Below are 27,353 nucleotides of genomic sequence, written 5' to 3'. Positions count from 1 at the left end.
TAAACTGAAACTCATTTCAAAAATTAGATTCCTAATTTTCAAAATCAGTGATTAGTTTAAAAATATCCATACACTAAAAAAAAAAATTTGAGACTTGATATAATTCTCCTTCAATTATACCGATTTTTACATCGTTAAACTCTTAGATAGATTTTTCTATTTAAGATTTGTACCGCTTAACCCTTAGATATTTTTCTATTTAAGCTACTGCTCTTGACCGGAATGTAAAGGTTAATAAGAGAAAATTTTTATTACGACAACTCATTATATGGAATTTCTTCATTTGTGACTATTTATTCGAATGTCATTAATTCTGATGCATGCGTGGATTGTGATTAATATTTTTAACGATAATACTCGTGTGAGAACTCCATAAGAAGAGTAAATGAGCAGATTCTGTCAGGTTGTATGATTGTCAGGATAATATGAAAAAAATTCATAATTACGTACACATTCCTATATTGACAGTAACTGTTCTGGTGAGAATTTCAAAAAAATCAATAAAAGTATTTTTCCGAGTACTAAAATAAAAAATTTCTATAAAAACAATAATATTACTTTTATTGCGTATCGATATTATAATTGATTTTTTGTACCGTTCTAAAAAATATTCTAAAAATATACCTATACAACTATACTTTTATATTAAACATTTTTTATTTAAAAACAATCTTTTATGATTCTTATTTATATTTTTGAAAATAATTGTCCACCTTATATTTCGTCAATACTTTACATTATCAAAAAATAATAATCAAAAAACAATGTTTTCTAGGAAGAAATAGAATTTAAACTTCAAAAATTTTTAATTTTAAAATTTTCAAAATTTCTCTAACGATAAGTGCCAATAAAATTTTGAAAATTCCTAATTTTTCAAGATAAAAAAGAAATTCTCCGAAAATTTCAAGTTTTTCAAAGTTTTTTAAGTACTTTCGAAGTTTCGGGCACGAGAATTTCTAGTGACAACACTGGCTGCGATAGGTAGGAAAAATTGACTTTTCACGAGGAAGATACGGACTGTGGAGTTGGACGAGGCATGCGCCGCTGGCACGAGTGAAAATGGCGACGATAGTGTGCCTCTCGCGACGTGTGTCGCCGTATGCACGACACTTTCGCGATGTCACGCGTGCGTACGCGTCGTGGCGTGCCGACCGCAGTCTCGGAAGGATCCAGAAGAGCGTTGGATTGCTGACCGTCGCTTCCGTCACGTTTCTACTAGCGCAACAATATTTACGGTCGAAGGTGGTGCACGCCTTGAAACCTCGCAAGGTACGTGCTATCGAGTACAGTCCAGTCCAAGATCTCGCCTCGTCTGGCGATGGCGCGAAGTTGAATGGCGAGTCACGACGATCACGTGGACTTACGCGTTCACGTGCGCGTGAATGGGCAGTGTGTAGTGGAGTTGCACGAGAGCGTAGCAGTGCACTCCATTCATAAATGCTTTTCAAAGAATCGACAATATTTCTCATAATATATTTTACATCTCTTACGTTTATATATAAGCTATGTTGAAAATATTAAATATTGTGAGAATAAGTATATTACTCATATTTTTACTCCGAATATTTGCGGATTCTTCTTAAAACGTGCAATAATATATTCTTAAGATAAGATCTCAGCGAGAATAATTTATAATTAGAAGTTCATTTTTTAAGAGAAATAATTATAAAAATTATATTATTCATATTTTAGTATGGAAAAGTTCTAGTTTAAAACATTTAACAAAAAAATATGAAATAGTAGTTTAAAGTATTTTATATGAAGATATTTCATATAAAATTCAAATATTTTACGGTAATATCGGTAACAATCTTGTAAAAGGCAAGAAAAAGAGAGAAAGATCTGAAAGACCGTTACGTGAAATAATTCCAAAGTAAAACGTGTCCGAAAAGAATATGAATAGCGCAAATATTAAAAATATTCCTATTTCTTATTATATATTATTTGAACTGCTATTTCTTTCAATGCAATGACTTCGATATCACTGAATCTGCGGGTGAACAGAGATAGGAAAAGGGCGGCAGAGAAAATAAGAGATTCTTCGACGGATTTAAAAAGAAGTTCCGAGCGCGTCGAGAATGAAGGTGCCCGCGATTGATCTCGTTCGATCTTCGGTCGTGAGACCGAACGTGTAGGTACGCTATGTTAATAATATGGCCCGAAGGAAGCGGATCGGCTTTTGTGTCAAACGATCTTCAAGTGTATCAGCGCCACGCCCTCCGAACGATCACATAGTCGATACGGCTTAACCAGTTTGGCTTTTTGAACGTCTCTATTACAGCCTGAGAATCCTGAGATTCTTCCGAAAAGTAGACCGCAGGCATAGCATCGTAAACTATAAAATTACGTTTAAGTGACTCTTTTACATATCGTGTGTGAATGTTATTTAAGAAACTATATTGCAATAAAGAATGAAAATGTTTCTCGAAAAGTATCTTTAAAAAATCATTAATTAAGAGAATTGTAATATATTAATTAATATCTCACAGCGTTAAATATATCTTTTTTATTTTATCAGCAATTCTGGACAATAATATTAAATATCTATACTTGTAACATTTTTTAATAATTTTTGTGATATAATTAAGCATGAGTTAATAATTTGAAATATTACGATTAATAAGTCATTGTATTTGCAACTAAATAATTTCTTTTTTAAATAAGTTAAAATTTCATGACTTCTTTCATTTTATATCTTTTTAATAAAGAATTAATTTTGAAAAAATATATATAATAATATAATGTATGTGGCACATTATAACTTCCTTAATGTCAAACTTTCAATCACAGAGCACTGTTAACTGCCTCGAAACATTCACTAACGAGAAACTTCTTAACTGCTCAAGTTGAACGTTGACATACGCGTTTCATCGATCATGCGACGCTTTCGAGAATGCGGATGCCTTCTAGGGACATTTCACGTCTTATAAAACGAAGCAGATAAATGACCGACGCTTTGCACCGCAGTTCGCAGCCAAGCTGCATCCGTGCATGCAGATGCACCCGGCCCTTTGCCACGAGATTCCCTAATCTGACTGCGATGTACCCTAAGTTGTTTCCTTTCCACACCTCGCAGCACGTGTATCCATTAATTATCGCGCGTGAGAACTTGGGGAAAGTCACATGGAATATTCTTGGCGCTTGAATTCCATACCATTTACAAGGCAATTTGATCAACTACACAACTATATTTGACATATTTTTGATTGACATGCAAATTTTGATTAATATGCAAATATTCTTAGCGAAAATTAACAAAAATTTGACGAATTCAACCGTCTTTTTTGAAGAGATCAATGAGATAAGATTTAATAAAATACGTAAATTAAACTTGCAACAAAGGCTTCGTTGCTAACAGATTCTTTCAGTAGTGTATTTGAAAAAGTTAAATTAACAACACGCTTTCATAGAAGATATACATGACAAGTTACTTTTTAATATTTAATATCCTATAAAATTTTCAACTATAAATACACACAATTGCATAGATTCTAAAAAATATTCTCTTAAAATAAAATGTTTGTGATTTTATTTAAATATTAAGTTTGCAACATAATATTAAGTAACTTTATAAATATTCTATCAATGAAAAACATAACTAGGTACAATTTTTTTTTTGTTGTATTTCTATTATTTTCATAGAAAGAATATCTTATATTTTATAGTACGGAAATACCTCTTGTTGTTTCATTTACATAATTATTCGATTTTTTCCAATGTAATTAAAAAAACTAAGATAGATATTATCTTGACTCCAAAATTGACGGAAAACATGTTACACATTTTATGCAATTGCATGCGGACATGTAAATCATGGTAGTATATGCGTACAGTACACACATGACATTTTAACATGCCTCGTCACAGTCATCACATCGAGACTTGTGTGAGGATCCCGAAGATACTCTCTGACCACATCACTGCCAAGAATTCGGCGAGAATAGGGCTTCAGCAAGAGTGCCAAAATGTCATACCACGTGAAATCACATACGTCCACACATAATTTACACGGAATGTCCAAATTATTTTCCGTGGTCAATTATCTTGAGACATGAAGCCATCAAGATGTACGAATAGTCCATACACTGATATCATGTGAATTTAACCACACGCAATTAATTTTCTATATAATTATTTATGATATAATTCTTACAAATTTTATTTGTCATAATAAGTATTATAAGTAAAACAGGTAACTAATTAATAAATTTTATAAACATAGAGCATATTGATTGAAAGTAGATTACTTTTCCGAAAATGTAATCTTGTATCAATTTAATTTAGCTATTCATGAATCAGGAAATGCGACAGTGTCTCATGTCAAGTATAGTTTTCAAGTATCTATTTTTTCCGTATTACTTTTTATTCACTTCTCTCTGGTATAAAAATGTATGCAATTTTCCTAGAGACGTATCCTAGACACATATCATGATTGAAGCAGTTTTCCTGGTAAAAATTTGTGCAATTTGCGTAGACATTGCTCAATTATTGTCTAGTATTAATAGATTAAATTATTAACTTTAATTTAAATTAAAATAACGCGTAGAAATTGGACAAAAACTGAGTAAAGTTTTATTTAGTTTACTATGGCAATACAACATTTGGGCTGATTTTTTTCAAGATATTGTAATATAGTAATTCAGTTGATAATGCACACATCATATGATGTACATGTCAGCAAGCATTTACAAAATATGAAATATTACTAGGGCAAAACTGCCCATTTCAAAACAGTTGGCTTGCTTATCAATCAATTTAGCATCCATTATTTGTTATGTTTCTATTCAGTAACTGGATTCAGATTTTACGCAACTTTTGTATGCAGTAACTGCAAGCAAAGCGTTACATCCTGATTAGAATCCTAAGCAGTTTTCAATTATTAGACAGAAGTTGTATAACTGTTTAATAATTGCTCAAAAAATGCATGAAATTTCTACCAGGGCCCTTTTTCTATAAAGAGAGATATTACAATTTACATATCAAATTTCCATTTTCTTTCTTCTAAATTCAAATTATAATCTTTAAATAAAAATACAGAAAAAAAATAAATATTTCGTTTAGGTATTAAATAATTTATATATATAATTTTTTTTATATCTTGAATAAATTGCATCTTACTTATGGAATAAAATAATTTGTGTATAACAATTAAAATGACATCTACTATATATATAATCATTTTTAATTCGTGAAGATTAATTGGCCAGACATTTCAAAAAATTTGTATGTCATATAGTTACAATAAAATTTATTACGAAAACATTTATTGTGTATCGCAATCTACTAACATGCAATTGCAATCACGTAGAAATAATGATGAAGTGTAGTGACTGCGATGCACTGTTCGCAAAGCCAGTTAATCTTGCAAAAATAAACTTTAACCATGTTGTCCATCGTTTCTGTCGCCTTTATCTGAATGCGTAGGCTGTTGCAACGCGGAAAGAGCGATCAGTATCAGAAATGTAGATGCATACATGGTATCGCGATATGGCTCATTGAATAGATACGTGAAATTCAATAAGAAATAGCAATATAGAACATAGAAAAAATAATTGGACAAACTATTTAGCAAAAGGCAAATTATCATTTTTATATATAGAACGTTTAAATTTATTGAATATTTATTAAATTAGATAAAATTATAAATAATTATGATAGTTATTTTATCCTAAATTGTTTTATCAATATTCCTAAAGCTATAATAAATAAAAATAAATTTACCAATATCAAACTCATAAAATTAACCGCGTCTTATCAAATTTATTATTAATGTATTACTATTCGTACATCCAATGATTTTTTTGCATCTCATAATTGTTCAATATTATTAGAGAAATGAAATTTTTAATAAAAATATACAAATAATATTGATATTGAAATAAAACATTTAATATGGGATGTTCAATTACATTAAAATAAAAAATTAAAAAGCTTCCCTATTGAATCGCATTTCGATACAATCTTGAGTTAGAGTCTTCAACATTTTCGTTGAATATAAATTGTTCAGTGGACAAAAGAAAAGAGAAATATATTATTCGATATATTGCACATTATTACGAGGTGCGGTACAACGGGTGTAACATTATCATCACCCATTACATATGCGGAGGCATATGTGATGAGCGGTTTGCGGTAACTAATAGACTGAATCTTCCTTCTATCGAGATGCTTCTATCAACAATATTCACAAGTCCTTCTAGACCAAGATTCATTATAAGAGGACTTCTGTATGTATCTAAGACATACGTAGAGAGATCAGAGTGCACAGCGGAGCTCGTCCAATCAGAAATACTTTTTTTTCTAATAGAAAAAGTTTACACGTTCGAATATCCATAATTGGATCAACCTTTTCATGATCGATGTGATTACACTAATTGAATTTCAGTAGAATTACTCGTTATATAAATAATTACATTTTGCTGTAAATTAATATTTGATTTACATGCAGTGACAAAATTGTATTTTATTTAATTAGTACTTTAAATTATCAAAAAAAATAATTCTTTTACTTTTAAAATGTTTTGCATATTTATATAAGTGATTTAAATAAACAATTAAAATTAGAACAGAAGAATAATATTTTATTATATGTTTGAATTTCTGCACACTATTTTGACATTTTGATATTTTTTTTTTACTTATAAAAATATCTTCAAATAAAATAAATATTTAAAATGTTATATCATTTCAAAATAAGCGACTCGTGTATGTATTCCAAGTAATACATCTTTTCTTCATATACCTAAGCAATCATTATACAAAGAACGTTTTTACCAAGCTCTGTACAAGTTACGCGCCATTACTCATATCGTTTATATACGTTTATGCACCCCTGACTTCCCATCAACGTTTGCAACAACACCATCGCTCGTGTACCCCGAATAATTCGGACGCGAGAGAGTGATCGATCGGCCGCGTACACACCTTCGTATGTATTATCGACGATAAACGATAAATCAGATCTGGGCTTCTCGACGTCATACAATTAAAGACCTCGAAAGTCGTCAGGATACGCACATGTGTGCGTCCAACATCGATGCTATCGATACTGTCGATTCTTCGAAGGAAGTCGAAGGAAGGATAATTAATTCCGAAGAACATTCAGTCAGGATATTACTTAGAAATAAAAAAAAACGAATCATTCTTTCGCGAAATAATTTTTACAGAAATTCATTCTTTTTCCAAAGTAAACTATTTTCCTTTTTTAATTCAATTTTTCGTAAAAAGAATAGTTTTTTTTCCAGAAATATGCTTTAAAAAATATTTTATTGAAATCTTTAATAAATAAAAATATTTAATAGGAATTAAAGTTTTCGATTTTAAATTTAAATGTAAAATAAAATATTTAAATGTAATGTATATTCAATTTTCATTTATATTTTTTTAACTAAATGTTGCTCATATGTTGCTTTGTTAATTTAATTTTCCATTCGGTTATTCGCTTTCTATAAGATGAAGATAAATGATTTTTGCACTTTTACAAGCGTGTGTTGCGGACAGTTCGACTAAACATTTCACTACTGTCCTCGAACGCACAATGCGTTACTAAATGATAATCTGGCGATAAGGCATGGGATAAGAATTCCGCGATAGACATGTGAATGTGGTCTGATTAACCTTGTGATAGTATCAATCACGTGGGTAGTCGCCGATGTGGGCGTGAATGGATTCTACTTTCGATCGTTTTTCATGTTCATAATCAATTTACGCGTATCGTGTGACAAGCTACCTGCGACAGAACGTTAATCAAAGACATTTTCATTTGAAATGCGTCCAGACATGTTTACGAAAAATACAATCGATTACCTTGAGTGTAGTCGCGACGTATTTTTGCTCGACGAAGGACGCTGAATAAATTAAAACAGAATAAAGAAGCATACAATCTTTTTGTGGAACATAAAAGATGATAAATTAATTTTTCATAATTCGTTGGTAAAATATTTCTTAATTTCATTTCTTGCCAGAGTATTAATAAATTTAATATTATCGCATTATATATGATCTAATAATAGTTAATATCCATTAATATACTGAATTATTTATCTTTGCACTATTTTCTCAATAGAAACATAACTACGTTTCAGTTCAGGTATTTCAGGTACATTGTTACATTAACAGGCACATTTCAGAGGGTAGCGCTTTCAACATTTAAATCAAAATATACATAGGAAATATATATACATAGGAATCTTTGAACTATAATGAACTACAGTAAAACTTGTGTCAGTTGTGTAATAATAATAGTGCTGACCGAAATTTTGGACGTCAGCCATTGCGAAAATCTTGTTACGTTGGAGACTATCGTATAGAAATTCAGAGTAATCATGAGCCCCAACCGTGAAATTTCCGGATATATGATCGCATCCTCTTTGTATTAATTATTATTTGTAAATATGTCTCCCAAATATTTAGCATACAATTATTTGAAGTTAGAAGAAGTTAATATTTTAATTATGATTTTTGATTTATACTTTTACTTTAAAATGGGTATAAACACCCAACATAAGAATTTAATAAATGAAAGAATTTACAAAAATTTAAACGATTACTCTATTTAAATTTCTTGAATTTTTAAAGAATCAAGCACAAAATATTTTTCACTTTTACTCATTTCTCTTATAATTTTTCGTCAATTGATATCTATTCCTTTGTAATGATTTCTATAATAAAACGTGTAAACGGAAATTAAACACGAAATTCAAAATCAGGACATAAAATATCTTTTAGGCCAGTATTCTTATTTTGAAACTGTCTTAAGTAATGTCTTAAGATGCTAATACTCTGTCTTGGCTTATAACATCTTAAGATTGTACTTAAGACAATCTTAAATACATAAGAACCGACTACAAATATCGGCCTTAGATTCTCGCAAAGACGTCTTATACCCCGATTTTAAATTTTTGTCTGGGCATTGTCTCTTCACATGTCGGACTATCTCCTTACGATACAATCGATACCTACCGCATCGACGACGGACGCACCAAATCTCATCGTCGAAGGAAGGCACGTCGAATCGCACGTTTCGGCACGACCCATGTCTCGTCGGCCATCATCACGGCGATGAGTTAATGCTAATGAGCAAGCGCGCGGTGATTCGTCTAAATTAATTAACGCTTCCTAAATCACCGTGAAATTAGCGCCAACGCGTGGGACGCGGCACGTTGGGTGCCCATTATCCTGGGCTAATGGACCGATAGCAGTGTGGGTGGTGTTATGGGTACCCCGTGGGTATCCCATGGGGTTCTCACACACGTACATCACGTATACAAACGCACCGACGTCTATCACGCGCGGTTTGCATCGCACGTAAGTGGACGCATGCAAAGGTGGAGCCGGTGCACATCGCGTGTTACCGCGCTATGCATCAACGACGAAACAATGCCGGTGTAATTGAATATTTTGAGAGGATTATGATTTAAGAATCGCCGCCGGCCGACGAGAATCGCGTCTCCTCCTATCCTTCGTTTACTCCCTTCCCGTTTTCAGTTTACATATGTATACGAGACGGTTAACTAAGTGCGTTGCATAGGGAGTAATAAATAACGATTTGGGAATCCTCGTTGACTTCGACGAGTCTCGTCCATCACTACATGATGGAGAGGCCGGTTTGGGTAACCATCGATTTTGTAAATTCTAGTGCCAGTACTCGCGTTGTGCAAATTTCATATCAACAAGTCTGTCATGTTAGTAACGAATATGTTACACAATATTTTTTTTCTATTTACTAGGATTTAAATGGGATTTTAAAAATCTAATAATATTTACAACATTTATTTAAATATATTGTAAATTAAAAATTAAGGTTTTACTTTGTTTCCAACGTGATCAATAATTGTAGTCATTCAATTATTCAGATCTTACATAAAATCAATTATATACGTATGCGTTGGAAATGAGTCCTTCATTATCTTCAAAAACAGACAGTTAACGATATGGGAAGAGACTAAATTTTTAAGTCTTATTGTATTCAAATTTCATAACCCGATAATTTGTTCATTGCCAGTCGTTTCGAGCATGGACGGTTAAGATTGGTTCAAAGGTTGAAAGCGACATGGGCGAAACACAGCTATGAGAAAAGTGCCGAATCAGTTAATGACAGAGCGCTGCGCGATAATTTCAGGGTAGTTCGCACGTAACACGCAACATGACAACGCTCCCGGATGATGGTAACATTTTTCTGCAATCGTGATACAAGATAACTAAAACGCTTCCCTATATTTCGGACATTCCCTATATTCTGATTCCTATCTGACAATCAAAGCACGCGCTGATAATAATACATATAAACAAATTTTCTTTATCATAAAATACACAAGATTTTATATTTTCTTAATTTTTTCGTGTAGTCTCGTATATTCACATTTTTTAACATTTTTATATCAAGTTTTAATAATAACAGCAAGACTTAATTCATCGTTTCTAGGAAAAGAATTTTTTCGAACAGAGAATTAAAAAAATCTGTTTTAATATATTAATAAGATACTTAATTGCTAAACATTATACCAAAATATTGCATTTTGTTGAAAAATCTCTAAAAATTTAAATAGACAGAAATAAAAATAATTTTCTAAAAATAATTTTTATTTCAACAAAGTCATTCTTTCTTACTAAAACAAAGAAGGAAACGATCTCCATCGAGACCAATAGAATTTTCTTGTCAAAGTCAAATAAAAAATTTTTTCCTTAACGTTTTATATTGTATTGCAAATCATTCTGCATTTTATGTCAATGTAGTTGATGCTTTTATCAAGATAAAGACTAAGATAAATAGAACTTTCCTCAGATTGTTGAAGAACATATCTCTCCCTGTGACGGGGAACAGGTTTATTTCCTCCAAGAAATCGGTCGCCGTGTATCCAAGCCACCTCGTACCAGCATAGGTAACCAGAATCGCACATAGCGTGTACGCAGATACGGATCTGACTGCACCGAATGCACACACTAGCGCAGCGCGTGGTCCACAATGGTCCGCATCCCAGCATCCTTCCTCTACGACGAGATTCTCTTTCGCGTGGCCACAAATCACATGACCCACCTTCCTACAGCATCGTACGAACCCGGCACAACCCGGCAATCGTTATCGAGTTCGCACGAGATTCGACCGTACCGTTTATTCTCTCGGCGCTTCCCTCCGAAACTTCAAAGAGACGAGAGAGACGAATAATCTGCTATCGAAGCAGATAATATCGTAATATGATATCGGAAATAGAGAAAACAGTTGCAATAAATACGAGATAAATGAACAGCCAATGATTTCATCGTGTATCGGTGCCAAAACTAAACCGTATTCACGCGATTCGTATAGAGATAATATGAGCGATAATTCCTACACAGAAAGGGTGACAATATGAAAAGGGAAGATGAATTAAGTAATCGATTAAATAATGTAACACGCAGAATTTACTGAATAATTTTATGATTAAGTTTTGATGTATAAAACGTGAGTAACATTAATAAACCAATTTTCTAATTCACTAAATTACATAGATAAACGTTAATATCATTTAATTATAGGTATTTAATATTATACGAAATTTTTTAAATTCTTCCACTAACAAATTTAATAAATAATATCTTTCGTGTGTAATATTTATTCATTGATTAAATCAGTGCAATATAAAAGACTAAAATATGAATGACTAACTGTCCATAAGAACAAATGTCATATAAAAATGCCTGATCTTTACTTCTCAATTCTATTTGAATAAGAAAAATGAGCAGGCCAAGTATCAGAAATTTAGAGTTAAGTATCTACGCGGCGCTTAATCTATGGTACTCATATCGAGGAAAGGAAAACTCAACGATCTTCAGTCGAATATCCAATAAAGTAGACCACTACAAGCCTCTTCGGACATTGAGACGATCAAGACCGATAATAACCACTATTCTCTTCTGTGAATTGGGAGGATCGATTTTATCGCGGGGCCAAAGTCAAGTCCACGGGCAACCCCTCGAAATGTTTTCGTGACCGATTAACCCGAGCAGAACCTTCCTCGCATTAGAATCACTCGGACCACCCAGCCTACATTTACGCGGCTATCAATCTGATTTGAGTATTTCGACCAGCACGAAGCAATATACTGCAACCTTGTCCGCCGTTAGATCGGCTCTTTCCCCGAATTCTCGCGGCCGATATTACGAAGAGATACACGGAAATCGATTCACGTCCATCAAAAGACGAATGAGCATTTTATCAGATTTCAACTAACGCTACGAGTCTCTTCGCGTTAAATTCTTCCATCTTCGAAATAATTTTAGCTTTATTTTTGAGCTATATCCTTGAGATATCCTCATTCAAACAACGTACATTTTTTCTTTTGCAAAATCACAAGTTGATACTAATTGCTGTTAGACTTTAGCACGAATAACAGATGTATTTTTCTGTATATACATGAATATATATTTCTATAATAGAATTGCAGATTTCAGCATCATTATTCAAAAAATTATAAATTAAAAATAATTTTTCATGAATTGCATACATATGTTTCTAATAAATACAATTTGTGTAATTATGTATGTCTTCTTTATGAGGAATCAAATATTTCTATTATGTATATTACAGCAATTTAACACATCTAAGCTTAATATTTTATCACAGATAAAAAGATCGTTCTATCGTTAATAATAAGATTTATAATTTATAATTTAAGAATAAAAAATATGATTTTATACCCCTGGTGGGACTCGAACCCACAATCCCCGGTTTAGGAGACCGATGCCTTATCCATTAGGCCACAGGGGCGATTGTGGGTTCAGCGTTCTAATATGCAATTCATGATTTAGCCGTTAATCTATGTAGATAATGATTATTCTAAGATGCATAAGAAGTTATTTTCAAATCTAATAATTATTAATTCGAAATATTATTTAATTTTATCTAACAATCTTATGTTGTCACATTATTCTCTGCTAATGAGTATATAGGTCTCACCCCTCCTTCTTTAATATTAATTTTTCTAATATGGTAAAATTTTTGGAAATACATTTATTCTGCACTAAAACATTAATTATTAAATTGATATTAAGAAAATTAATAGAGCTCATGAATCTATTTCATTTAGTGATAATAAAATATTAACTTAAGAGATAATATTTTTTGAGAAATAAATACTAAAATGGATGAATTATGTACACAAAATTTTAAGTTCTTAAAAAATTTGTTATCTCTAAAAATGCATAAAATTATATAAAATCAGATTATCCTTAATAACAATGATTATCTTAATAGCGCCAATAGTTTCTTTTCCATGATGAGACTATTTTCGAACTCATTGTTCGCGCAAATTGAAATTTGTAATCTTGAAAGATCGTGGTTAATTCGGAGTTGCGTGTATAAATATCCATATGCAAATACATGCAGACGAAACTGCCGCTTCGTGAGCAAAACTGCTATCTGATTTCAATTTCCTTCAGTAATCTTGGCGCCACCATGACTTGCCATAAATGTGATGATCGGTAATCATCGTCCGTATTCGTTACATTACACACCGATGGCCAGGCATGTGCGTGTATTTGGTGGCCAGGTAAATGCGGTAAACGATATCAACGCTTTTAACATCCGCACACATAATTCGAAGTTTCGAAAATTCAATATATTCATGGATTTAGTTCGAGATAAAATTACTATATTTTTTCACAAATCCAGAGAATGTAAAAGATACATTGCCTCCAAGATAATTAAAAAATTTATAAATGCATATAAATTTTTTAATTATATGCATATAAGTATATGCATTTATAAGTAAATATCTTGATATGATATAAATTATATATCACGCTAACTTATATGTGAAAAGATGCATATATATATTAGGTGTTGGAATTAATTCGTAGCGTTTTTTAATGAAAGAATGTTATTTATTTCACATGAGCATTAAAAAATACATTAATGAAAGTACTTCCCATCACTTGTAAAACGCTACGAATTAATTCCAACACCTAATATATATATATATATGTGTGTGTGTGTGTGTGTGTGTGTGTATTTATTTATTACACTTAAAAGTTGCTATATAAAAAAATTAATGAACATTACGATAAATTAATATTTTCTTCGCAATTGCTTTTCTTTAAAGATGTATACATTCTTGGAAACAAATTAAAAATTGAGTAACAATTATTTCAATACTTTAAAAACTATGGAAATAATATTGCATGTTCGTGAAGATTATACTAATTTAAAGTCCGCGAGATTCTTCCCGATGGGTAATGCAAACATGTCGAAATACGTTCCCGTGATAATCTTAATTTTACGCATACCGCGTAAGAATATATTTACGTGTACGAAGTATGAGTGCACATGCACATGCATCATCAATGCCCGAATATTAACACTTCAAGTAGCTCATTATTCAAATTGGACTTCACGAATTTGTATCACCACTTCAGATTACAACGTAAATAATAGCGTTGCGTGGCAAGCGTAAGAAGTGTGAACTGAAAATACTTTATTACGGAAATAATTTGGACTTTGATATTAAACACTTATTATTGCAATCAATTTATGTATAGGATATAAAAGTAATTAATTTTTTACATAATGTAATAAACAATGTGTATTACATATATGCAAAAGAGATATAATAATGTTTAGAACTTTAAATTTTAAGAGACAAAACAAGAAGAAAAATTTCATCTTATTTTATATTATATTTTTTTTTAATTTTTTTTTAATCTCTGTTATCATCACATAAACAAATTTTTGATAATCTAAATTATCTCGATCTAGATATTGTTCTAATATTATAAAATCGTCTTACTTTATCTCGCACATCGCCTGACCGCCGTGTAGAACCCAAGAAAAAGCGTAATGCTTCAAGGTCTACCGCATTTTCTCTTCTCTCTCATGATGACGCCTCCGTTTAACACCCATCCACAAAAATCGACAGCCGGCGTCCGTTTCTCTCGCGCGAGTCTCGGACAGTGATGCCTATCGTCGTCGCTCCTCACTATCGATTTTAAGCTGAGAAACGAGGCGAAACAAGTTCGAAGAAATTGTTTCTACGCGGCCGCGTCGCGTGCTTCTTTATTGAAAACTATAAGCAGCTGCGGGGAAAGAGAGGAGGAGGAGATGCGAAAGGGATAGATCTAGGTGAGAACTAGAGAGAGGAGAGAGGTTCAACGGGGCCTTAATCACCGTGATGCCCGCTGGATATTGGCGAAAAAGGAAGAGAAGAAGGGAGGTCCGGGAGGACGAAAAGAAGTGGCCTGGTCTCTCTGCACTTAGCATAATGTTCACCACGCCTGTCATTACTCTCGACACCGCGAACATGCCAGCCTAACACCCTGCGTGGTCCTGTGTCCGGGTAGACACGCGAGGACGTGCCGGTATATGCGTTAGTAAGGTTCATATTATGGTGAGAGCATGAACGTAAGGATGTTCGGAATATTAATCGGGTGCGATTATACTTAAACTAACTAAAACAACTATGTTTTTCTTTTGCACTCATTCTCGTCGTTGCGTCTTATTTCCGCGCCGAAAAACATCTTGTTAGAAAGGAAAACACATTTGCGAGGTATCGTTCCGAAAAGGTTATCAAAATACGATGGTCTCAGATGTATCAAAAGGTGACGATATTGATTAATTGGCCAAGGTGTAATTTTCAAAAAATTATTTTAGGATACATAAACAAAGCGAGAGGAGATTTGATGGGAGGTCGCGAAATCTACTATTATCTCCGCTCATCATATTTAACCTGAGAGAAAGAATTTAATTATGGAAATCAAATGCATGAATTGCAATACATTATACATATATTATATGAAAAAAACGATTTTGTTTAAAATATCTATAATTTAACTATAATTTAACTAGATACACAGATCTAAAAATAATTTTGTGAGACCATCAAAATAATTATATAGAAAACTTAAGCGCGATGGCAATGCTGCAATTTTTTATATATTTTAGTCTGAGTTTCTAATAAAATTATTTTGATGTAAGTACAACAAAACAATTTTTCAGCATTATTCTTGAATTACAAATTTATTCTAAAATAATTTATCACATTATATATCTATATTTTTTATAATTTTAAAGCGAGATATAATTCATGTGAGCAATTCGCCGAATGATTTTTAGATTTGCGAGACAGATTATCGCGCAGATAACGCAAAAATGGTGCTATTACGAATGCAAGCCAGTAGGTAGGTGCATTTTTTATCACAATGAGGTGATTTATTTGTAGAAACAACCTCGCGAAAGAACATCTGATCCACGCGAAAAGATATCTGGTTACGATGGTACTTATGGAAATGTGCATCGAATGACAAATATAGCTTGCCGAATTTGCCGCGAAATATTTACAACTGCCTGTAAAAATCATTAAAAGAGAAAGAGAAATTTGAAACGCGGTATTTCTAAAAATTTAAAGAGATATTTTTAGAAATTAATAAATCTAAAAAAGCAAATACAAATGTTGCAAACGTTTTATTATACGAAATATTGAAAACTTATTCAACACGATATATTCAATCATCTCCTTTGGCTTTTTAATAGTTTCTTTTAATAATTTCTTAATTAAATATTCTCCAGCATTAATCACTAATAATGAAACCTCCAAATCATTCCTTCATCATTATTGAAAATTAAAGAATACAATATTTTTATTATTTTATTAACGAATGTACCTAATAATTTCCACAAGAAACTGAAATATTCTAATTATCTATAATATCAAACGTATTTTTTCGTTAGAAATTCGCGATTTATCTATCAAATCCATTTACTCCGCGATATTGAGAACCTATGACCGATCTCGACATTTCAATTGTCATTTGCACAATGAATAGTTGCAAAAATACGAAGGCTAAGAAAGTATAATTTAAAAGATCATCTTATACGGAAGCTCAAGCTGGTGCATCGATCAACAATGCGCCATTACTCGCGAATAAATAAAAGCCGCAATCTCGTACATGTGAAGTAGCGAACGATAATTTAAATCGACAAGGAGCGAAGTTGTTCCGATGGCTCCTTGGAGCACGATGCGTTCCCGGTGATTTGATGCTTCCTGAGCTGAACGATTTAATCTGGCCGGATGAGGTCGCAGATTCACGTTATGTAAAAGCATATCGTTTGGCACTTAACTGCAGCTTACATGGTAATGTGTTGGGCGTACACATCGATACACATATAGCTAACTAAAGGCGAATTACGTGTACTTTGAATAAATGCCTCTGAATAATGTAAAATTTTTATACATATGTACAAAAAGTAAAGAACTGATAAAATTTCCGATTTCTAAAAATAAAATGCCAACTTCACAAAGACAAATAGCATTCACTAAAATTTGAGCTCTACTTTCGTAATGCACTCGTTCTTACAATAGATACAACTTTTTCAATACTTATATCAATTTATTTTTATTAAAAAATGTATACATCATTTTAAACCTTGTCTTTATGATGCAACATTAAACTGATTCACTATTTTAAAAAGTACGATTAAAAAATCAAAACAACTCGATTATAAAAAATGGAAGTAGATATTTGGAGTGATATTTTTATATGAATCAGAACGATAAGAAAAAAATTTTTAAGAAGTGACTATTAAATATAAGAAAAAAATTATTAAATATGATTTCAATGATCATAATTTATTTTTGTAGAAAGAAGATGACTTGCACAAAGCGGTAAAATTAACTACGAGAGAAAGGAGATTTATAAAATTTGCATCGGTGGCGTACGATGGTCAATTGTATATGACACCGCAGGATTTTCTTGACAGCGTCATTGATGCCGAACCTCGACGTACGTAACTCACATTTATTTAATATCTATTTTAATCTTTGCAACAATAATTATTCAAACGTGTGATATTCGATTAGAATAATGAATTAAAATTACATCATTTCAACTTCAATAATATAAAATTAAAAAATAAAGAAATGCACAGTTTTATGATAATTTAATAGAATTTCAAGTTCTTATTGTTTATTATTCTCTTCAAATCTTTCGTCGCAAATTTATTTTACTTTATTCAAAGGATAAAGTAAAGCTTCGGTTTTTATATCATTGAATATGTTTCTGTCGTTCTTTAATATATGTTTTTGGCGCAAAAATATTAAAGCGTTACGATCATTTGTGCATTTCAATAAATCTCTCTCAATGCGACACATACAACTTTAATGATATTTTCAGCGAGATTAAAGAGACGCGTTCTGACCGATCAAGAGCTCGAAGTGATGAGAAATTCGACTTCTTCACTACGCCATGGAAACACACATATGTTTCGAAATTTGCGGGACAAAGGTAAAGATATAAAATGAAGAATCATATGATATTTATAAGAGAGAAAAATTAATATTGTTTCTAAGTAACAACTAAATAATAATAGAAATAATCATCACAGATGACGATTAGAATATCAGATAAAATATGTATATAAAAGGCAATTGAATTGAATAAGAATAATATTGCATATTCGTGCGTTTATAACGCCAATAAATAAAAACCTCATAATTCGAGTTACCGGAAAATCTACGATTGATAAGTCTCCAAAAATTTAAGTACGAACTTGAAGTGTCGCAGTCCGCATCTCGGAGCTTTCTACCGAAGTATGCAATTCGACAAGAAAAACGAGATGCGCGATAACCAGAGCTATTGATTGCAATCGACGTGTACAGTATCTGTACTTACGACATTTATAGTGCTTATCCGACATAAGTTTCCGCCACCCACGTGAAACACTCGTCACGACAGACAGGGCTGTATCATTAATTTAATGACGCGACAGTATTTCTCACGATGGCTGCGTTTTCTCCTTGCTCTTTGCGCGTGCACCGCACGTTCGTCGCGCTAATGGAAATGCAAATAATCGACAGACATAAGGGATGTCACGATGGAGGAGAGGAGGGCAGCCAGTTTCACACCTTTCTTCAATAATAACGAGTTCCTCGTCCCTGTGCCTGCCGCCACAACTGCGTTTCTCGTCTTTTTCTTTCCCTTTTCGCGTGAATGCGAGGCGGAATTAACCGGCGCAGATAAACGAGTCCGCTTTTAAGGACACTCGGTAGAGTCTGAGGCCGTTACAATTAAGAACAACTTAAGAAGATTGGACCCTATCGACAAGAAACTACTGTAACGACTGGAATGGCGTCATTGTCATCTCATGTAACGATATATCTGAGCATTCATTAATTCAGGCGATCGTAATCGTATATTTAGTTGTTACACTTCCTTATTGTGTCAACGACACGCGCTGCTTTTTGCAACATTACGATAGTTATTTCCTTGATCACTTTGAGCTAAATCTCATTCTCTAAAAATTACGAGTACCGTAAATTAACTTTTCTTAAATAATATACGTATATTCATGACTGATAACAAATTCAAGTTTCATTTATTTAATTTAAAAATTAGACGACATATATATATATATATATATATATATATATATATATGTCGTCTGATATATATATTTATGAATATTTGTCATTATATGATGTAAAAGATATTTTTAGATATGAAAACAAGTATCATCAATAGGTACATATTTATGCCAGTTAAATTTGCTTTAATACTTATATTAATCTAAATTTCTGACAACGAACGATATTTAATATTAACAAAATAAAATAACAGATTTATATACATGGAACATCATCGAATCAATAAACTAACTCTGATTTCTTTACTTTGACTATTAATTTTCTAACAACGGAATTATTTTCTGCTTTCGAAGTCACGAATTTTATAAGGTGGCTACGATCTGTAAAGTAGCCTTCTTGTTATGTTACATACGAGCTAAACTATGCCGCAAGGGAGTACGTTTAAAATCAGAATTTAGGTGCGTCCGCGGGTCTCGCTTTTGCTATTAAATTCTAAATTATTGATCCTCCCCAAAGGCGATGGTTCTCTCAAAGAATACCTGAAATCTCGTGAGGCGTGTCTAACGTGTTTGACATATTCTACTTCTAGATGTCGTAAACGCGTTTAATACTGCAGACCTCTCGTTATCCTTAAATGCGGATTAGCGCGGGAAAATTAGGAAGAATTCGACGAAATTACGAGAATTTATGAGACATCGAGATAAAATCATGTGGAATATAACGATTTGCCTTTCGACTCGTCTAGATTTTTATAACGTCTCGATCTAGTATTACGGGAAAAATATCTAATCATGAAATTAAATATAGAATTTGTTATTAATTCGATATAAATATACACTATTTAAAAAGACAATAAGTACCATTTCTGCAAAATTAATATTGACGTGTGCGCGAAATATACGAAATCACTTGATGCGACAATAAAAATTTTTTATAATTTTAAAAGTAAGGATAAAATTGACAATCTCCTTTATTTCTAATTTATGAATAATATAATATATAAAATATTAATATATGAAATAATATGTAATGAAATATCAAATAATAAATACAATACACAGTTATTTTAACTAAACGTAAAATTTTTTAATAGCTTGCTAAATCACATCGTTTCACGATTCTAAATTGCTTGTGCTTTTACTTTCAGGAATTATTTCTTACACGGAGTACCTGTTTCTTCTATCCATCCTGACGAGTAAGTTTTCCGCTGGTAGCTTTAGATATATTCACAAGGCAAATTGCGAGTTAAATGCACAAAATGTTATGGAAGAAAAAATCAGCTAATGTGATGCCATGTTCATCTTTTTCACATAAAAGCAATGACCGTTATCCGCTTACATACTTGGGAAGCTGTAATCTACACAGCACGTTCAATTTATTTAATGTACTCGGCACAAATCATTGTGTGACAATTTTAATAGTACTCGAAACATACATATTAAATAATAGTGTACATTCTTACATAAAAGCATTACTACTCAGAATTCACAAAATATATTGTCCTATATTTTGGTCACGCTTTGTTTTATCCGCAAATTTTTTGACAAATTTGGAATAAATTTGCCTTCAACAAAAATTAAATCACATATTTTTCAAAAACTTACGATATTTACATACATAATTAATTTTAGAGAGACAATTTTAGGATTAAATAAAATAAATGTTATTTAATAGAATGAAAACATTGAACATTATTCATGTGCAGCCTGAATATTTAATTATTCCAATTTGTATTCAATTATGATTTAAACTTTTTAATGCGTTAATAATTTTTTTTTATTTATTATTTTTTATTTAAAAATCTCACAAATTGTTCAAAAGAATTCTTAGATAAAAATGTATTACGTTTTATCTAGAAAGCTGTATATGTGCACACACATTTCGTGCACAAAAAGTTTAAAATTTGTTAGATATAAATATCATTCGCTATAAAAATGTTTTGTTAATGTTGAGCACCTTAATTTAATGCTATAAATTTACGGCGATAACTGATCTCATTACAGAGCCAAAAACTGGTTTCCAAATCGCCTTCAATATGTTCGATACCGATGGAAACGAGAGAGTCGACAAAACTGAATTTCTTGTGGTAAGATAGTTGCATCGCATGCGAGCACGTTTTTAGTAATTGCTGATGCAAACACATCGTTAGAACTATTAATAAAAACTGTTTATTAATTATTTCTATTCTATTTTACAAAATAAAACTTAAATTTGCTTCTTTTTAATAGCAGCATAATAAGCATGAATATTTTTTTACAAGCTATTAAATCAATGTAGGATTTATTTCCGATGAGCAAAAATAAAATTATTTAAACAATAACATTGTACATTACATTCTGAATATATTTTTTTCATTAGCATTAATTGTTTGATTATATTTTATTTGCTATCTTTTCTTATTTAATAATATATATCTCAAACTAGAAACTCGATAGATTAGCAAATCTGCAATATATGCAAATTTATTATTTAATATATATATATATATATATATATTTGAAATATCATATAAATACATAAACACATTTAGGAATCAATACTGGATTAGTAGAAGAAAAATATATCCTCAAATATATATTTATCTTCAAATATTACGAATCTTTTTAAAACTGTAAAATGTGCAAAGTCATCGAATGGAATTTTACTGAACTCTAATTTATGTAAGCTAACTGGAATATTTAGAGGATGGATGTTTCAAGAAAAAACTCCTGTCATTACAAAACTGTTATATTAATTATCGATTAATTAGCATCAACAACTTTTGTTATTCTCACAGATTCGTCGTTTACTCGGCGGTAGCTTGAAAGAACGGGACCTTGACGAGTCAACAAAACGTGCAGTGAGTTTTAGAAAAGTTTCATAAAACTTTTCCTCAATCAGAACGATGTCAGAAGTCGACTGATGAAGTCGACTGATGTTTAGAAAATCAATATAAGGATACCGTTATATCTCTTTCAGCTATGAAATCATCTGACGGCTGTATAATTTACTATTCCATTTACCGCCTTGAGCTATTTATCTTTTGAAGTCTTTTAAAAATATATTATATAATATATATATGCATATTTAACAATTACATTTTTGTATTTATTGTAAATATTGATTTCTTCAGAATACTTATATTACTAAGATAAAAAGTATCTTTTTTAAATCTTTTAATTTAATGAAGTTTTGGAATGTTACATTTCAAAGAAAAATGTATCATATGTTAATTAATATACATATGTATTATATTTTTAAAATTTGTTTAATATTTACCATCATTTATAATTACTATTTTTTATTGTAAAGTATATCTTTTGCTATAATTTCAATTAACTTTTTTATTAGGTGTTGGAATTAATTCGTAGCGTTTTTAATGAAAGAATGTTATTTATTTCACATGAGCATTAAAAAATACATTAATGAAAGTACTTCCCATCACTTGTAAAACGCTACGAATTAATTCCAACACCTAATATTATTAGGTGTTGGAATTAATTCGTAGCGTTTTTTAATGAAAGAATGTTATTTATTTCATATGAGCATTAAAAAATACATTAATGAAAGTACTTCCCATCACTTGTAAAACGCTACGAATTAATTCCAACACCTAATAATTTCATAATGCAGTTTTTCTGATCAAAGCTAATGCTTCTTTTATTTATTTTAACAAATTAGTTACGTGCTATAATTACTCCGAGCGAAGAGAATCTAGGCAAGGCAAAACTTCGCAAAACTCATCCGAATAAATCAAATGAAATCGTCACAAATTCTTATGTAAGTTTGCAAACATGTAAAATGCTGTAAACCAATACATGTTATGTTTAATATTCATCTAACAAATTATTTCTTTTTGCAAAATATTTTTTATTTAATATTTAATATTTTAATTTTAATATTGTACTTTCTAATACTTCCTATATGTTATATCTTTACGTTTATATTATTTCATATAAAATAACAACATAAATTGTATAAAATAACTTCACATCTTATCAATAACGTCAAATTTATTAGAACCATTTAATAAACTAATTGCAATCTATGTTATATTATCACCATATACAAATTTTTAATTATTTTAAGATATAAATAATATATTTAAAATATATGTATATTAATCTATCTTTATGGGTATACACGCAGATCCAGTACAGTCAAATGTATATACAATCATCATCACTAATCTGTTTCAAATTTTACTAATATTCATATTCGATCATTAATATGCAGCTTATCAGTTCCATCGAAAATATCTGTGCTCTAATATGTCAATAATCGCTCCTCTAACATTATTTGACACTTATTTCAGATATACTAACACTGGACGCTGGAATACTGCCATCATTTTACCTTTGTATCATGTAATCCCGGCATATGTGTCTATTAGTAAAAAGTGTGTTAACATCACGTCAATCTGTCGCAATAGTAATTGTTTTCTTTCACACTTTCATCTTTGGTACAGATGGAGAAGATATTCAGTCACGCTTGGAGGGGCCGTCATGGATGTGAAACTAAAGAGGAATTAGAACAATTACAGAAACGTCAGGGAACGCCAGAAGAAATTCAAGGTCAATTCATCGATGACGATCAGGTATTATTTATGCAATATTTTTAAATAAGATGAAGTAAGAAGTTAGAATAAATAAAAATTAGTAACAGAATCCATTAATCTCGCTAGAAAAAAATCAACAATGACCAATGTTTAAATAATCTAACGAAAACGTCAATTAATTTCTGTAATAAAAAGATCTAAGGCTTTCATTTAATTTTTATAATAAATGTATCCAGATAGATAATTATATTTAAGTTAACAGGAGTTTTTGATATGAGTATTTATTTTAATGTTTACTTTGTATATACACAGGGTTTGCAACGACGTCACGCTGTGGATACTACTTTGATGATACACTTTTTTGGCAAAGATGGTACCAATGAATTAAGATACGATGATTTCAAGCACTTCATGGAGAACTTACAACATGAAGTATTAGAATTGGAATTCCACGAATTCAGCAAGGGACACAACACAATTAACGAATTGGATTTCGCTAAAATATTGTTACGATACACGTATCTCGAACCTAATGAGTAAGTTGAATAAAAGCTATGTTCTCAATAATATTTTAATAATCATGAGAAACGATGAACTATTAACATTTTAAAAATTATGAAGATATAAGCAAATCATATATTTTATTATACATACATATGTATTTTATTATAAACTGTCTTATGTATTTTTGTTTTGAATTGAACCAAGATAAGTGGCATCCAAATTTTTCAATTCACATCCTAAATGTATTTCCTAATTAATTTAAAAGTTAGAAGCAATTAAATTCACAGATACGATAAGTACTTGGACAGAATGTTGGATCGTGCAGACTTGCATATTGGTATCACATTCGAGGAATTCCGACGTTTCTATCAATTTCTGAACAATCTGGATGATTTTTCGATAGCAATGCGAATGTATACATTGGCTGATCATCCTATATCCAAAGGTAAAGAATTAATAATAAAAATCTTAATCAATACCAATTTATTATACGTCAAAATATTCATTGCAATATTAAATTAACCGATTTTATTTCCCTTAAATGTAAATTATTTCAAATGTAATGACCTTTTGTTACATTTTTTTAAATTGTCCCTTTTTCTAGATGAATTTCAACGGGCAGTAAAGATATGTACAGGAACGATGCTTTCAACTCACATAATCGATACAGTCTTCGCACTATTCGATGTGGATGGAGACGGCCAATTATCTTATAAAGAATTCATAGCAATTATGAAAGATCGATTGCACAGAGGTTTTAAGGTAAGGCGGATTTATACATTGGAAATATACAAATAGTATCTCTCTTTTGAAGAACTACTTTAGAAGATGTGTATATCTCGTATGAAATGAAGCCGTTAAAATAATGCTTGCTACAAAATAGAAGAGACCTGTACAAATGGTTGTCATTTCTCAGGCTCACATACTATAATATTTTCAGACAATTTATAGAATGTAATAGAAATGTAGCAATTACTGTTGATTAATGCAAAATAACTCGATCTTTTGTAGTCTCAACAACGCAATGAGGGTTGGGAGGCCTTCAAATTCTGCGTGAAACAAGAAATGAAAGCACCTTGAAGAAAGAATCATGACGAAATACATAAAAATGCGAAGATGCAAATGAAAACAATAGCACTCACTTTATATTATGTAAAAAGTTATAATACTCTTGAATACTAGTAATAATTATAGTAGTTACTATTAGTAACTATAGTATGTAATAATTGTTTCAAATAATTCGAGTTATAATATTTGGATATATTTATAGTCCTAACAACAAACATATAAGATGTATAAAAAATGAATATGTACACTGAGAAACCCATTTAGTTGAATCAATTAATTTCTTGTTTGGATATGAGCAAACAAATCCTTAGTTGATGCAATAAAATAATTTAGTTGATGCAATAAAATAATTTAGTTGAAGCCAAATATTTGGCTTATTGTAATTAATTTTATCAGATGTCAATGTTTATCAGGAACAAGTGTTAAACAATAACCAAATGCTTTGCTTCAATTAAATTATTTGATTGCATTAATTAATTTCTTGTTTATACGGGCAAACAAATCCTTAATCGGTTCAATTAAATGGGTTTCTCAGTGTAGAAAAAATTCAATTATGTGATATAATTTATATAAGCAACGAAGAAAAACATTTTTCGGCGAAAAACGTGTGAATCTCTGTTAGAACATAAATATTGATATATAATTTGAAGTCACCTAAGTAATTAAGAATTTGGATTATATTTTTTTTTGCATATAATGCTGACATCATTATGTACTAATCCGTTTTATTAAATTAATAATGATTTATGAATTCGAGAATGATATATTTTAAACAGTTAATTTAAAAAGTTCTTACAAAACATGAAAATCTGCATAGCAATTAATTTGCTTATGGAAATTAAAGAAATATATTTTTTAATCTAATCTTTTATCTTAATTAAATATTTATTTTGTTTATAGAAACGTTTTGTTACATTAAATAAATCATTATTTAAATATAATAAGATATATATATATATATATACACAATATATATATATATATATATATATATATATATATATAATTACTTTTAGTATTAATTATTAAAAGTCATAAAATAATTTTGCAATTTTAAATGAGTTAAAAACAAATATTAGTATTTCTACAAATATCTCAAAGAATATAACACAAAAATCGAAATTAATCAAATTATTAGAACGTATAAAATAGGGAATAAATCCTGCACATTTGATTCTCGGAATGGATTGTTATATGGTAAACATATGGAGAGGCTCGCTAATATCTTATGCAACCTCAAGAAAAAAAAATGTTAGTTAAACAAGAGTAAATTTTTTTCCTTGTTCATAAAACATATAAATAGCACACAAATTAAGAATCCTTTCGTGTTCTTACTTTCATGTTACAAAATGCAATTCATCCTACATGCGATGGTCTAATTTTATGTTTGTGCTGCCGACTGCGCGTCGCAATTGTTCGTTATCAGTCATCGCACCGATTGTACCGGTACCGGTATGCTCTCGTGAACCAACCCGACAAAAAAAGGCGTGCCAAGGCGCAGACTCGGAACGCGATATCAGACCACTTCGTTACGCACGGAGATTCCGTACAAAGCCGGCTAGTTTCAGAATTGTGTAATTACCATCTAAGAATTCAGCTTTTCAGCAGTCTTAAATTATCACGAAAATACCATGTAATTACACAAAATTCTTTTGTCAGCTAAATGTTCCTATTCATAATGATTAAAATATTTTTATTATCACACAGTATTAATTATTTAATATAGGTTTGTAATCATTTTTCGAGATTTCATAAATAAAAGTAAAAATACCATAACAATACCAAAATACATTATTTTATGTACAAGATGTCCCATTACAGCTATAAATTCATAAATAAACCTGGATGTAATTCAATTTTTTTAAATATTTAGAGTGGTAACGCAATTTTTATATACATATATGGAAAGAATG

The 27,353-nt window shown here is 30.7% G+C and overlaps 1 protein-coding gene and 1 non-coding gene across 3 annotated transcripts; one reads left to right on the top strand and one right to left on the bottom strand.

Annotated features, from left to right (window-relative positions):
- Nucleotides 1–1,014: 1,014 nt before the first annotated feature.
- Nucleotides 1,015–26,191, top strand: LOC105152325 (Mitochondrial calcium uptake 3). 2 transcript variants are annotated; one of them, XM_011066537.2, is made up of 12 exons: nucleotides 1,015–1,269; nucleotides 17,610–17,751; nucleotides 18,142–18,252; nucleotides 20,479–20,526; nucleotides 21,335–21,417; nucleotides 22,108–22,170; nucleotides 22,992–23,090; nucleotides 23,779–23,907; nucleotides 24,181–24,404; nucleotides 24,660–24,817; nucleotides 24,977–25,134; nucleotides 25,384–26,191. In XM_011066537.2, the coding sequence occupies exons 1-12, from the start codon at nucleotides 1,060–1,062 to the stop codon at nucleotides 25,450–25,452; spliced, it is 1,494 nt and encodes a 497-aa protein (XP_011064839.1). In that variant the 5' UTR covers nucleotides 1,015–1,059; the 3' UTR covers nucleotides 25,453–26,191. The 2 variants fall into 2 exon arrangements, with proteins under 2 accessions (XP_011064839.1, XP_011064840.1); XM_011066538.2 differs by lacking the exons at nucleotides 22,108–22,170; nucleotides 22,992–23,090.
- Nucleotides 12,673–12,745, bottom strand: TRNAR-CCU (transfer RNA arginine (anticodon CCU)). Its single transcript has one exon. It is a non-coding gene; the product is annotated as a tRNA-Arg (tRNA).
- Nucleotides 26,192–27,353: the final 1,162 nt, after the last annotated feature.

Source organism: Acromyrmex echinatior, chromosome 7 (genome assembly GCF_024713525.1).
Source record: "Acromyrmex echinatior isolate Ae372 chromosome 7, ASM2471352v2, whole genome shotgun sequence".
Classification (NCBI taxonomy): Eukaryota; Metazoa; Arthropoda; class Insecta; order Hymenoptera; family Formicidae; genus Acromyrmex; species Acromyrmex echinatior.
Note: the sequence above shows the minus strand (reverse complement) of the source record. Positions and strands in the feature narration are given on the sequence as shown.